At 42.5% G+C, this 16,312-nt stretch overlaps 1 protein-coding gene across 1 annotated transcript in view; it reads right to left on the reverse strand.

Annotated features, from left to right (window-relative positions):
* Positions 1 to 389: 389 nt before the first annotated feature.
* Positions 390 to 16,312, reverse strand: part of cacna2d3a (calcium channel, voltage-dependent, alpha 2/delta subunit 3a) — a gene marked incomplete at both ends in the record, with an annotated part of 143,308 nt that continues 127,385 nt past the window's right edge. The window contains 5 exons of the mRNA XM_083894955.1: positions 390 to 488; positions 3,372 to 3,460; positions 5,363 to 5,369; positions 6,527 to 6,671; positions 12,983 to 13,097. Coding sequence (XP_083751081.1) covers positions 390 to 488; positions 3,372 to 3,460; positions 5,363 to 5,369; positions 6,527 to 6,671; positions 12,983 to 13,097 — 455 coding nt within the window. The remainder of the gene's footprint in view (positions 489 to 3,371; positions 3,461 to 5,362; positions 5,370 to 6,526; positions 6,672 to 12,982; positions 13,098 to 16,312) is intronic.

Consider the following 16,312-nt stretch of genomic DNA (forward strand, 5'->3'; position numbering starts at 1 on the left):
TGGACCCCAACGCGTTTGTACAGTAGCCAACAAACAAAAGGACAAAGTAAAATATCTTTTCAGTTTTTCGACGCTAACCGAAGGCTACGGAGCGGCAACTTCACCATTTAAATGGCGCTAAATTTGACATAGTGAACCTTTAGTGCGTTGAAAGCGTTTTGACTGTGACCGAGTTCTCGTGTGACTTTGCTTCAAAGCACTAAATAATCACGTTGATCAGTTTTTTCACCTCAGGGTTTTGGGGATTTTTTTTGTCGACGTTGAGGTTGAAACTGGGCGAGTTGTTCTTCTTCTTCTTCTTCTTCTTCTGTAACGTTGTCTCAATACTTCACTTTAGCCGAGTCGATCCCAGCTGAGCGCTGGACGGAGGGGGGCGTGGCCAGCTCTGGTCACCTAGGGAACAGCGTGGCGAGGACGCAGCAGAGCAGCGTCGCCGCCAGAGACGACGAGCCGAGCGCCACAGCTGCTCCACACTCCATGGAATTCTCCTGAAGGACAAGAAGGACATGGAGCGACGTTTGAATCAAACACAGATCATTCAGTCCAGTAGCCCCGGAACATGTGTTTCAGCAAACCACAGGCGTTTGTGCAGAAGTCATGTTTCTGGTTTACGCGTCCACAGACGAGCGGATCCACGGGATCGTGTCAGCAGGGACGGGACGGACTGGATACGACACGGACTCGACGTTTTAAAGTGGAGATAGATGTTAATGTGGAGGTTAAATCTTCTGACACCTAAACCAGAAACTTGTATAAACTAGAGTGGTGATAGTCGACGACTACTAATGCTCCGCGCTGAGTCCACGCGCCCACATTTATGCCAACGTTAAAGCAAAATTTGCATAGGCAATGAAGGCCACTTTGGACATGTGGTGTGCGAACTTGTCCAAGATACTTGTAAGAGGCATCCACAGTGCCAGTTTGGCAGCAATACAATAAATATTTGTCAAGTTATCGCGTTGACAAGCTTGAAAAGTGCCGGTTTTTGGCTATTTTTCAAGTTTCAAGTACAGCTGTGACCTTGGAAAGTAGGTCAAGGTCACCCATCTTCGAACTTGTCCAAGATACTTGTAAGAGGCATGGACAGTGCCAGTTTGACATCAATATGTCGAATATTTGTCAAGTTATCGCGTTGACAAGCTCGTAAAGTGCCGTTGACAAATTTCTCACATTTCCCTGCAAAAAAACCGCGTAAAAATTCAGGAAAAATTCAAAAAAAGGTTTTGGATCAAAACGAAAAAAACGCCTGGAGATATTCAACCACTAAACAATCCTGCAAAATGTGAAGGACGTACGCGCACAGGAAGGTATTCATTTTAGTCCGGACGGACGGACGGAACGGTGCGAACGCTATATGCTCCGCGGAGCATAACAATCCATTGGCAATGGACACATAACAATTAAAAAGTAATTCCAGACTCTGCAGTGGTGAAAAGCACCATCTTGATAATGCCGTCATCTGTTTGTGTCTAAAACCCATTTAAAAACGTTGAATAACTTTGACATGCGATAAAAAAAATGACCTCATAAAGCTATAGAAAAAACACACAAGACTACAAGTCCACAGACGCCAACAAATCCCCAAAAGTTCAGTTTAAAACTCGCAGCATCTGCCGCCAACGTCACCGTCGAACGTCGAGTTTGAAAAACGCGATAACGCACGGCGCGTTTCCATGACGACTGACCGGAAAAAGACGAGCGCGACGTCATGTTTACGTGACTCCAATTGTTAAAATGAGTCTCTAAAGTAACGCTAAACTTTAAAAACATACGCAGTTACACAGATACGCTGGTTATTTGTTAGCGCTGCTCTTTTCCTTTAATAAACAGACCGCTCCAGTTCCACTGTAGGCTAACGCTAACGGCGCTAAAAGGAGCTAATGCAGCTAACTCAGCTAACTGGTACTCCGGTGTCGTGGCACCGTAAACATGACGTCACGCGGGTCTTTTTCCGGTCAGTCGTCATGGAAACGCGTCGTGCGTTAACCTTGTTAACCATTTGTTTTTCCCAAATAGGTGTCGTAATATAATCTGCAGGAAACCAGTGAAGTCTGGGGTGATTTTAAAGGCACTGCGCTGTATAACAGCGATGAGATGAACTCATATTCTGGATAAAAATTCCCAAAAAATCATTTCAAATCATCCCAAATAGGTGTTGTAGTATAATCTACAGGAGAGTCATGAAGTCACCGACTGCACCAATGAGACCAGTGTCCTTCATTCAGCTTGTTTGGATGAGGATGAGGTTGTAGCATCTTTACAACTTTAACAAAGTACAAAATAACTGTGTACTACTAAACTTTTTACCTCCAGACTCCACAGAAATCCACAAAACATAAGGCTTTAGCTTTACACGACAACCATCTGAACACAAACCTCAAAAGTGGTCGTTACGTTCCCACTTTTTATTTAGCGTTCAGTCGAGCGTCTTTGGGTGTAAATCTGCACACGGTGACGCTAAAGTGTGTGAAATGTGATGTAGTATGCATGCCAGGTGGCTAGGTGGCGCTGTGAAGCACTGCCATACAACAACAGCAGGAGCGTTGAAACTTCCTTCTACTTCTCTCTAGTAGCGCGAAGTAGCATTCGAGTCGTCGTGGATTCATGCATCCATCCATCCAGCCATTCATCCATCCATAATCCATCCATACTTCCATCCTTTATCCATCCATCATCTATCCTTCCTTCCATCCATCCTTCAATCATCATCCATTCATCCATCCTTCCATCCATCATCTATCCATACTTCCATCCATCCATCATCCATCTATCCTTCCTTCCATCCAGCTGTCCATCGATCCATCCATCCATCATCCATCCATCCTGAACCCTTGAACATCCCTCTTAAATTGATGCTCCTCATGTTGTTTTTCATTCATCCATCCATCATCCATCCATTCATCCATCCTTCCATCCATTATCCATCATCCTTAATCCATCCATCATCCATCCATCACCCATCCATACTTCCATCCATCCATACATCCATTATCCATCCATCCATACGTCCATCATCCATCCATCCTGAACCCTTGAACATCCCTCTTAAATTGATGCTCCTCATGTTGTTTTTCATTCATCCATCCATCCATCCTTCCATCATTCATCCATCATCCATCCATCATTAAGATTTACACTCTGGAGGGCGGCTTCATTATTTTGTATGTTTTTAAGCCCCAAAAACGCTGTCGCCGTCTGAACCAAAGACAAATCTGATCAAATATTTTTGTCGGTTTCTCCCGGGAGCGTTGTGGTGTAAAGCCAGCCTTAGAAATAAAACCGTGAACATGCTTTAGAGAAAGGTGAAGCATCAACATTGTTCCAGGAAAAGCAGTCGTGTGACGTGTTTGTGTGAATGTGCTGCAGAATACCTCGGCGTGGAAGGGGTGACAGGTGTCTGGACGCCTCCTGTCCTTCTGCGTCTTCAACCTCTCGCACTTCAGAGATTCATTATGTTCGGCTGAAGTCAAGGCAGTAACAGACGTGTACAGTACATGATGAAGGCCTCGCTCTGCAGGAACACTTCCTGCTGCGTTCTCGTAATGGAAAGGAATGTGTGTGTGTGTGCGTCTCTGAGTCCGAGCAGAAAAACCCCAGCCATGTTTTCCGGGGTTTTCTTTAGTTGCGCGGTAACAGGACGACGGGGGTTTGAGCGGCCAAATAAACAGTGTTGTACACACACACACAGCAGGACCGGACTGTGTGGACGCTGTCGTAGGAGGATGTGGTGAGTGTGTGAGCCGAGTCTGCTATAGATCACTGTCTATAACACGCTAAACATGCACCGTCAAAGTGTCTTAGAGCTTTGGCTTCACATCCACCCACCCATCCATCCATCCACCCATCCATCCATTCATCCATCAACCCATCCATCCATCCACCCATCCATCCATCCACCCATCCATTCATCCATCCATCCACCCATGCACAAGGTTAGGGTTAACCCCTAACCCCAACCCAAAACCTAACCCCAATCCTAAACCCTAACCCCAATCCTAAACCCTCTATCATAAACCCCAGAGGTGGAAAAAGTACTAAAATATTGTACTCGAGTAAAAGTACCAATACTTTGATGAAATATTACTCAAGTAGAAGTAAAAGTAGTCATCTGAAAATGTACTCCAGTAGAAGTAAAAAGTAGTTAGTTTGAAATGTACTTTAAGTAAAAGTTATTTAGTTACTTTGCGTGGTGTGTGAGCGTAGTAGAAATATGACAACGGGTCAGAAATCAAAAACTATTTTGGAGCTCACGCTCTGCGCGACACAGGATATGACATCACTTTTGGCCACGCCCTCTATGTTCATGTGCCAGTGCTGGTGATAATCACATCATCATTGTCTGGTTCTGGTGTATATTTTCCCCCTGTAGGTTTTCATTGTGCTGAATTTGTAATTTTACTCAGTAACGGATAGGATTTATAAAGTAAACTAAGTACAATACTTGAGTCAATACGTACTCGAGTAAAATACAACATCCTGATTTGAAGTTGTACTTAAAAATACAACATACACCAAAAAAAGTATTCAATACAGTAACTTCAGTAAATGTATTTTGTTACTTTCCACCTCTGCTAAACCCTAACCTCAATCCTAAACCTTAAACCTAAATCCTCTAGCCTAAACCCTGACCCCAACCCTAAACCCTGACCCTAACCCAACCCTAAACCCTAAACCCTTGGCCCTAAACCGTGACCCCGACCCCATACATTTCCAACAACCTTCTCCAGCTCTTCGTTGAGAATCCCTGAGACATTCCTGTGACAGCTGGGACAAATAACGCCTCCTGTTTCAGATCAACGTCGTCCCCCAAACCCTGGATCATTGGCAGAAGGGGCACAAGACAAACAAACTAACTCCGAAAAGCACAACTTCAAAATAAACGCTCTCCATTTTTCCCGTCAGACTACAGCGATTGTGACAGCTGAAGAAGAAAAGTTTGGCTCCGATAACAAAAAGAAAAGCTAAGTTAATAACGATAATGAGGTCACGTTGATATTGTTCTCAATGGGGAGACGTTTGGGAACAGGTTTTGTTGAATATTGGAAAAATATTTCAAGGCTCATTTGAGCTTTAGGTACAAACAGAGATGTCCATTCGAAACATATGTCCCACAAACGTCCACGTTGTCCTGGAACAGCGAGGCCCAGACCGAGTCACGTGACTCTGTTTGTTTACGCCGCCATCTTGGCAGGAAAGAACGGAGTCAGTGCCAGGTTCAAATCTTCAGAATTCACGACGCCAAAAAACGACATTGAAGTTAATTCTGTGCCTGATAGGAAGCGATGCCAAGACGACGATGCTTTGGTTTGGGGAGTTCAGGACATGTTTGGACAGAGGATGCTGTCGTTATCTAAACTTTCACCTCTAACCTGCAAATTAGCAGGAACATCATGGATGTGTAGGGGAGGCTGCGTCATCATTAGCATCTGAATAAAAAATTGCACTGTCAAAGACCATCAGAACGATGCTTTCAAAACGGTCTCTAATATCACCAGAAAAACTAATTAGATTTGTCGATATCCCGAGTAAAGGAGAAAAAGTTCCTGCTAAAGTTGTTGGCGGACGTGACACGATCATCATGTTAGCAACCGCTCTGCTAACTGCTAAGAGACCGCCGAGCCTTAGGCCCCGCCCACTGCTGAGCAGTCGCGTGTTGTCACGATCAGAAATAATGAACAGCTACACTGCCCCCTACAGGTTCCAGTGGTACTGCTCTCTGTCTTCATCTATCTAAATATGGAAAGAGAGGACGGAGCCGTCGTGGATTCATTCATCCATCCATCCAGCCATTCATTCATCCATCCTTCATCCATCCATCCATCATTCATCCTTCCATCCATCATTCATCCATCCTTCCATCCATCCATCCATCATTCATCCATCATCCATCCTTCCATCCCTCATTCATCATTCAGCCATTCATCCAGCCTTCCATCCATCATTCATCCATCCTTCCATCTATCGATCATTCATCCATCCTTCCATCCATCATTCATTCATCCATCCATCCTTCCATCATCCATCCGTCCATCCATTCATTCATCCATCCTTCCATCCATCATTCATCCATCCATCCTTCCATCATCCATCCATCCATCATTCATCCATCATTCAACCATCCTTCCATTCATTCATCCATCCATCCATCCCTCCATCATTCATCCATCCATCCATCCATCATTCATCCATCCTTCCATCCATTCATCCATCATTCATCCATCCATCCTTCCATCCCTCCATCATTCATCCATCCTTCCATTCATTCATTCATTCATCCATCCATTCATCCATCATCCTTCCATCCTTCCATCATCCATCCTGAACCCTTGAACATCCGTCTTAAATCGATGCTCCTCATGTTGTTTTTCATTCACGTCAAACAGGTTGATGAATTCCATCTTGGTTTACGATATTTCCTTCCCCCGCACTATTCATTTCTCTTGTTTCCAAACCACCATCATGTGACTATTTCCAGGACTATAATTCACACACACACACACACACACACACACACACACACACACACCCCTCCTCCTCCTCCTCCTGTGAAAAGGATATAGATGATCTCCACAGGGTCCATGGTGATCGGCTCAAACATGCTGCAGTCGCACTGGTTGTCCACCACCACCATGAAGAGGTTACTGCTGGGTATCTGCTGGATCACAAAGGACCTGCCAATCACAAGAGAGACAGACAGACAGACAGACAGACAGACAGACAGACAGACAGACAGACAGACAGACAGACAGAGAGAGAGACAGACAGACAGACAGACAGGAAGGTCAGAGTTGGATTGATGAGGAGACAAAGCTCATGGTTCTGATGTAAATGTCCATGTGTGTCCAGAGGATTTGTGTTCTGAGTGTTCAGGACAGAGACGTGTGGACGGACTCGCATCAACAGACCTCCAGATAAAAGTTCACACACATCTTTTCCTGGAACTCGCCTCTTTTGTCTTTGTAATCTCGTCTGCGAGGCGAGCGTGGATGAAGTGTTGCCGAACATAAAACACTCCAAAGACGAATGTGAAGCACACGTCAGAGCTCAGAGTTTCCCATGGCGGCGTTTTGTTTTTCACCGGACAGAGAGAGAGAGACGAGGCCTCGGCCTCCTGGACGCTGATTTACGAGCGTGGATAAGTTTTATGAAGAGGTCGTAAAGATGATCTCTTCTTTCTGTCGCCCTCTCTCTTCTTTATCTTTATGTCTCTCTCTTCCACCGCAGCTGCGTCGTCGATCACGTTCACCGCGAAAGACGTTTGTTTATCAGAGGGAAACGTCCGCGTGTGAAAGCGTGAAGATTAAATTAACGCGCGAAAACGGAACGACCTTTAGGGAAGTTCCCTTCACACCTGAGAACCAGCGCTAAAGTCATCGCTAAAGTCTTACAGTTTCAGCTAAAACTGTTCCTGAAAACTCACAATAAAACAACAGCGTGAAACATTCACGAGAGTTTATAAAAACAAGCGTTCAGATCGATCACGGACGAGAACAAACTCTTGTGGGTCAAATATTAAAGTAAGACTTAGGCCCCGCCCCAAAACCTCCTCCCCTAACTCTACATTTTTGCCCTAACCCTAAATTTAGCTCGTTCTCGTGTAGCTATGAGCGAAGGGAAAATGCGATTTTCTCCTTATATCAACCCTCAAAACGTAGTGAGCTCTGGTGCTTAAAAAGAAGTGGAAGGTGAAATTACCCATGATGCTTTGCGAATTCAGCGAGCCGGCTGATTTTTTCCAACAAAGATGGCGGCCACATCTGCCGAGGAACAATTACCGTTGTGATATATTTTCGCAAATAAGCGTGTTACAATGTCGGAATGTGTTGGAATATGTTGGTTTGATACACATCCAGAGGACCGTTGAGCTTTGAACACTAATGTCAGAAAATAAGTGACCATTTATGAAAGCAGCTAGCTAACTAGCTAGCTAGCGGCTATTTGCCGAGTGCTTTGACAGAGTTTGCCCGTCATCTCTGCTACATGTGTGTAGTTTTGTCAGTGTGTGGATGTGTGTACCGGCGTTAACTTGAACACAAATACCATAGAATTGTCAACACGTGACGTAGGTTAGCACGTACGTTACGTTCACGACGCTAATTTGCATATAGTGGTGTCCCAATTCCAAAGGGAAGCAACTTCCCTCAACGTGGGGTTGAATTTACGGTTGAGGGCGCTCCAAACCAAGTGGGAATTTGTAGGGGGGGGGGGGTATTGGGACGGAGCCAAAGTCGTATTGACTCTGTGGCTCCCCCTACAGTTTGACTGTGGTGACGTTCACCCTGCTCTAAGTTCATGCACGGATCATCAGAACAATCTTAGAGATGTTATTTGAAGGTTGAAATCCAACATTGTTACACTTTAATGGAACACACACACACACAAACCGTGGTAGTGAAGTAGAAGTCAGTGGAAACTAAACACCTGACGGGTCAAACCTAATCCCATATCTACAGGAATATCTCCATCCTCTCTAATTTAATACCATGACCAATTTATTCTGACCACAAACCCCGAGCCGCACCGATCCACCGCATCCTCATGCAGCCGTCCCCACTGTGACGGAGCAAACCAAACCCAACCGGGCCGAGCCACTTTCACTCACAGTGAATTAGGATCTGCAGAGGAAGTTTTAATAATCTGGGTTCAGGCTCCGAGCCGAGCTGAGCCGAGATGAGATGAGATGAGTCTGGACTCTGCTCAGCTGCACCGCTGATACAACGCAGAGCAAAGTGTTCGTGGAGGAAAGACTGAAACACACTGTGACAGCACAGCTGCTGGCCTTGAACACACACACACACACACACACACACACACATACACACACACACACACACACACACACACACACACACACACACACACACACACACACACACACACACACACTCTTGTACTTGCTGCATACTGAGGACTGGGTTGCTGACAAAGTGAGGACCAGCATTTCCACTTTATAAATCAACACAATTACAAATATCTACTTCATGAATGACATATATAAAGAACTACTGGTTGCAGTACCATAAAATGTCTGCAGGTGGAGCCCCAGAGCAAAAAGGTTCTGGAAAACTTTTTCGATTTTTAAAAAAAAAAATGTTTTGGCCCAAAATTTGACAAAAACGTCATACTATATACTATGTCGTCCAAAAATTGAAAAAGAAATTGGACCCAAAATGTTTGGTCCAAAATTTAAAAAAAAAAATTTGACAAAAAAAATTGACCCAAAATTTGACAAAAAAAATTGACAAAACATTTTGACCCAAAATTTGACAAAACATTTTGACCCAAAATTTGACAAAAACTTCATACTATACTATGCCGTCCAAAATTTGAAAAAAAAATTTGACCCAAAATTTTTGGTCCAAAATTTGAAAAAACAATTTGACCCAAAAAAATTTGTCCAAAATTTGACAAAAAAGTTTGACACACAGTTTTGACAAACAGAGTATAGCATGTTATAGCAACCTAAGGAAGTGATTTCAATGAAAACAAAGTGAGGACCGACCAAAATGTCCTCACTCCGTAAAAATGACCTCACTTTGTTGGTTAAAAACCCTCACTGGTCCTTAGTATGCCACAAGTACAAGAACACACACACACACACATACACTTTAATGCCTTTCCTCTGACAAACGACAGAGGGCGACAGAGAGACACAGACGGTTGAGTGACAGAGATCGAAAAGCAGGAAATCAGGACTTTATTCTTGAAAGATACGTCTTTTTTTACGTCTATTTTTCCTATGATGCTTCGTCCGATTATTACAGTCAATCATTATTTGTCATTTGTGTTGTTATTATGATGATGTCATGATTTAATCTGCATTATCAAAAACATCATAACGCAGGCCACAGAGCATCTAATCTGGCCAGTAGGGGGCAGTCAAGAGGAAGTTCCGGGGTGATATTCCATCATGACGTCACATTATGATGATCGATATTACAGTAAAAAAAAACATATTTATGACACTAAATTACACAAAAACATGGAGAAATAACTAGATTATAACTTGATATTAAGTGAAATTAAGGGTCGCGAGTTTGACTCGTAGGTAAAAAGTACGAGTGAACACCAACGATCCTGCAGCCGCATCAATGTTTGAGTTTTCAACTGAGAAAAAAAACGTTATTTTCACGTTGTTTTGCGACGGCGAACATTTGTAAGACGTTAAAAACCAGCGGGCGACGATAATCTGTGGAAGCTCGTATAAAAGTCATTGCAGATCCTGCAGATAATCACAATTATACGTAATTAACGCGACGATTCGCAACCAAAATCGTAAAAAACGAAGAAGAATTTTGCAGCGACTCCACATGATCTGCTCTCATCAGGGAATCATTGTCTTTATTACACTCATTACAAATCTGCCTCAGTCACAAAGTTCTGATTAAACCTCGTTTCTTAGATGAAACTGTGATCCTGCTTTTAATCCACTGTGATTTTAATCTAAACTCTTTTTAATCCAGGCTGTTGACGCTAAAGTCAGTTGGTGGATATGGAGAAGTGCTCATTATTTGGCAGCAAGTCAGTTGGTGGATATGGAGAAGTGCTCATTATTTGGCAGCAAGTCAGTTGGCGAATATGGAGAAGAACTCATTATTTGGCAGCAAGTCAGTTGGTGGATATGGAGAAGAGCTCATTATTTGGCAGCAAGTCAGTTGGCGAATATGGAGAAGAACTCATTATTTGGCAGCAAGTCAGTTGGTGGATATGGAGAAGAGCTCATTATTTGGCAGCAAGTCAGTTGGTGGATATGGAGAAGAGCTCATTATTTGGCAGCAAGTCTCTTGGTGGAAATCGATAATAGCTCATTATTTGGCAGTCAGTCTGTTGGTGGATACATAGAATAGTTCACTATTTGGCAGTCAGTCAGCTCACACCCATCTCACTGTCCTCACACCTGTCTCACTGTCCTCACACCCGTCTCACTGTCCTCACACCCGTCTCACTGTCCTCACACCCGTCTCACTGTCCTCACACCCGTCTCACTGTCCTCACACCCGTCTCACTGTACTCACACCCGTCTCACTGTACTCACACCCGTCTCACTGTCCTCACACCTGTCTCACTGTACTCACACCTGTCTCACTGTCCTCACACCTGTCTCACTGTACTCACACCTGTCTCACTGTCCTCACACCTGTCTCACTGTCTTCACACCCGTCTCACTGTCCTCACACCCGTCTCACTGTACTCACACCCGTCTCACTGTACTCACACCCGTCTCACTGTCCTCACACCTGTCTCTCTGTCCTCACACCTGTCTCACTGTCCTCACACCTGTCTCACTGTCTTCACACCTGTCTCTCTGTCCTCACACCCGTCTCACTGTCCTCACACCCGTCTCACTGTCCTCACACCCGTCTCACTGTCCTCACACCTGTCTCACTGTACTCACACCTGTCTCACTGTCCTCACACCTGTCTCACTGTCTTCACACCTGTCTCACTGTCCTCACACCTGTCTCACTGTCTTCACACCTGTCTCACTATTTTCCTGGTTTCTTCTTCTTCTTCATAAAAGAAAGAACTAATTAAAACTGAATCATTTTTGGTTAAAAAACAAAGACACTGGAGATCTTCATCATCATCTTCATCATCATCATCATCTTCATCGTTTTATGACCAAACATCATCATCAATGAAACAAAACAATCCACAGATGAATTTCTCTGAGGTTCTTTTTAATTGAGCTCTTATTGTTTTTATAATGATACGATTTCTTCTTTTTATTTGTTTCTGGGTTTGATTTGAAGCTTCAGAACTTTCTAGGATTTAAAGTTTGTTTTTAATTGGACTACAGGACGAGCAGCCATGTCCTCATGTCCTCACGTCCTCATGTCCTCATACTAATGAGCACATTAATAAATAAACCAGGGCTGCGACTAATGAGCCGTTATTTTGGTTCATAAAATGTTAGAAAATGTTGTAAAAATATACAGATCAGTGTTTGTCAAATGTCTCGTTTTTGTTCACAAACCAAAAAATTATTTCTTTGTTTTATGGAGAAAAGAAACCAGGAAATATTCACACAAACTGGCTTTAATGATGTTTAACGATGATTTAAACAGCTGAGTCATGGTTTCACTGTGTGAGAACATCTTCACAGTGAGGACAAACTGTGTCCTTTCAGGACCTGATCTATGTCTCTGTGTCCTTTAAGGACCTTTGTCATGTGAAGAGAAACTAAAGAAGCAGAAAACGTGGAGCTTTATATTTGTGAATATTATAGCTAATAAACCCCTCCACACACACACACACACACACACACACACACACACACACACACACACACACACACACACCACAGCGAAAACCTCACAACTGCCTGACAAAAAACACAAATTGTTCACGAGGAACTCACTCAATCACTCACTCACACGTTCGTTCACTCACTCACACATTCACTCACTCACTCGTTTACTCAATCACACACTCATTCATTCACTCACTCACTCACTCACACATTCACACTCGTTCATTCTTTCACTCACTCACTCAATCACTCACTCACACACTCACTCGTTCGTTCACTCACTCATTCATTCACTCACTCACTCACACATTCACACTCGTTCATTCTTTCACTCACTCACTCAATCACTCACACACTCGTCACTCACTCACTCGTTCACTCACTCACTTGTTTACTTACACACTCGTTTACTCACACACTCGTTTACTCACTCGTTTACTCACTCACTCACATTCACACACTCACTCGTTTACTCACTCTCGTTTACTCACTCACACACTGACTCGTTTACTCACTCACTCGTTTACTCACTCACTCACACACCCACACACTCATTCCCTCGCTCACATATACATATATGTACATTTATATGTACGTATATATATATGTACATATATATATATAACAGATGTATGGCAGTGATGAATGAGTGGAAGAGAGAGTGTTCTGTTGATCAGTGTGTGTGTATTGTGTGAGTGTGTGTGTGTGTGTATTGTGTGTGTATCTTTACTTGATGCAGCCGTCACAGTCGATGTTGCCCATGTTCTCTTTGATGGTTCTTTCTGACACGAAGGCTGGATACTCTGTGTCACATGGTACCTGAGTGCTCCGCCCCATCCTCTGAGCTGAGGAGGGAGGAGGGAGGGAAGGAGGGAGGGAAGGAGGGAAGGAAGGAAGGAAGGAAGGAGGGAGGGAAGGAGGGAGGGAAGGAAGGGAGGAGGGAGGGAAGGAGAGAAAAAGCAAAGAGAGAAGGAAAAAACCGAGTCAGACTTGGTGGAAAAGTCGTTCAAAGTCACATCTATATTTAAAATAGTTATGCAAATGAGGTTCAGGCTGACACTGAAACACCACATCCTCACAAACACACGATTGACACAAAACAGCGTTTCTCTCCTTCATCATCATCATCATCATCATCATCATCCTCCTCCTCTGAGGCCAAACTTTCGTGCAACATTGCTTGAACTCTACTGCCCCCCAGAGGTTTGAGACAGTACTGCAGGATGGAGCCGGGGATAGAGAGGCAGAAAACTGTGTTTTTTTTCTTAAATGAAGAATTTATTGCACAACAAAATCTTAATATCGTTTGACAGATTAGATTTAAATCTTCAGTTGTTTGGTTTGATTTTGTTGTCGTTGAAAATTGCAGAAATCTTTCAGATTCAGCACGTTTGAATATGAACGTGTGAATTTTTGTGTGAGAGAATATTCATTTAAACGGATATAATTTACCTTTGCACCAATCACAGTGAAGCACATTTCTTCTACCCTAGAACACTAAATAAATTCATTAATTTTAAAGGTTAAACTTTATTCTCTTCATAAAAACAAGACAAAAAAAAAGACAATTTAAAAACCAAACGTTTACGACAAATGCTTTAATTATTTACATGATTTAATCGTCTCAATGCTCCCAGACTTTATGTGCGACTCTGAGGTCAAAGGTTCCTTTATTTAAGCTCATAAATAAAGAATAAATAAGAGTATATATAAGTATTTATCTTCTATTTTTTATTACCTTGTATTTGTTTGCTCAGATGCAGGAAAAACGAGTTTGGATTCAAATAAAGTGAGTTTTAAACGTGTGTAAATAATAATTGATGTCACATGATAACGTATGACATTATTAATATAAAAATATAAATAAATCATCGTCTTAAATTTTTATGTGCAGGAATAAAAAAAATAAAAAAAAGGTTAATAAGAAGATTTATTCCTGTGTGAGATCAAGAGACGAGGATTTGTAACGACGGAGGATTAGTGTCATCTGAACGGAGAGGTTTAATTAGAGTGTGTGTGTGTGTGTGTGTGTGTGTGTGTGTGTGTGTGTGTGTGTGTGTGTGTGTGTGTGTGTGTGTGTGTGTGTATGAACATGTGTGAAAGACAGTGTACATGTGCAAACGTCTGGGATTAGTTCAGCTCCACAGGTCGTGTGGATTATGTTACGCGCTGCTCGTGTCACTCACACACACACACACACACACACACACACACACACACACACACACACACACACATTCTTGTACTTGCTGCATACTGAGGACTGGGTTGCTGACAAAGTGAGGACCATCATTTCCACTTTATAAGTCAACACAATTATCAACAAATATCTACTTCATGAATAACATCAATAAAGAACTACTGGTTGCAGTACCATAAAATGTCTGCAGGTGGAGCCCCAGAGCAGAAAGGGCTGGAAAAATTTTTTGATTCTTTTTTAATTTTTGGTCCAAAATTTTACAAATACATCATACTTATATTATGACGACCAAAATAATAAAAAAAAGTGACCAAAAATTTTTGGTCCAACATTTTTCAAAAACGTCATACTTATACTATGTCAACCAACATTTTAAAAAAAAGTTTGACCAAAAATTTTTGGTCCAGAATTTAAAAAAAACATCATACTTATACTATGTTGACCAAAATAAAATAAAAATTTGACCAAAAATGATTGGTCCAAAATGTTACAAAAACAACAAACTTATACTATGTTGACCAAATTTTGAAAAAAAAAATTTGACCCAAAATTTTTGGTCCAACATTTTTCAAAAACATCATACTTTTACTATGTCGACCAAAATTTAAAAAACAAATTGACCAAAAATTTTTGGTCCATAATTTTACAAAAACATCATACTTATACTATGTCGACCAAAATAAAAAAAGATTTGACCAAAAAAAACGTCATACTTTACTGTCGTCCAAAATTTGTAAAAAATCTTTGCCAAAAAACAATTGAGTATAGCATGTTATAGCAACCTAAGGAAGTGATTTCAATGAAAACAAAGTGAGGACCGTCCTCACTCCGTAAAAATGACCTCACTTTGTTGGTTAAAAACCCTCACTGGTCCTCAGTATGCTGCAAGTACAAGAACGAACACACACACACACACACACACTGCAGTGTACAGATATGCTAACTCGCGGCTAAGGCCTGGAGCTGCTCAGCTGTGAAATTGTCTCGGCTCTTTTGCAGCTCGACTTCAGTCGGGATTAGCAGATCGGTGACATCATCACATGTGAATTACTGTCGTGTTAGTTTTGGACGCTCTATAAAACATTAAAGCATTAAAACGGCCACCGATGATCCACAGGAGGGCGCTGTTTGAAGAAAGTCATTTAAGAAGCTGAAAAATCACACAGAGATCAGAATAAATGACGATTCATCAACGCAATCTTTGCAGCTCAGGGTCAAAGTCAGTCTTTGTCTTTGGTGAATTTTCATTTCCCAGACATCACGTGGTCATTTTCTCTCTCTTTCTTAACTTTACTCGCTCATTGTTCTGGAATCTCACGTCAACGACAGAGAGACAGAGAGACAGTGGACAGTGTCCACAACACCGTCCTAGTGATGATGTCTCCACGTTTGTCCTGCGTAGGCCTCGTCTACGTACGTCAAGCAACGCAGGCCAAGGTCAAACAGTAGGTGGCGTCGTAACAAACGAGGGAGACATTTAGCTCAATATCAACTTCACTTCTTTATGAACAACATTCAAGCACTTTCAAGGACCCAGGTCTTGATTTTCCAAGGATTTCAAGGACCTGTGGGGAACTCTGTGACCCATAAACAGACATTTTAATGTGAGTCAGGACGTGAAGACCAGCCAAGATGTCCCCACTTTGACAAAATGTCCTCACTTCCTGTGGTCTAAACACACACACACACACACACACACACACACACACACACACACACACATACACACACACACACACACACACAGTGACCACACACTGAGGTTATTGGAGGTTAAATCCATTTTTACTCGTCTATGGTTTGGATTGAGAGACGTTTTCTTGTTTTTTTTTCCAGCGGTCACTTTGAGTCACAGCGTCC

The sequence above is a fragment of the Microchirus variegatus genome (genome assembly GCF_963457635.1).
Source record: "Microchirus variegatus genome assembly, chromosome: 9".
Classification (NCBI taxonomy): domain Eukaryota; kingdom Metazoa; phylum Chordata; class Actinopteri; order Pleuronectiformes; family Soleidae; genus Microchirus; species Microchirus variegatus.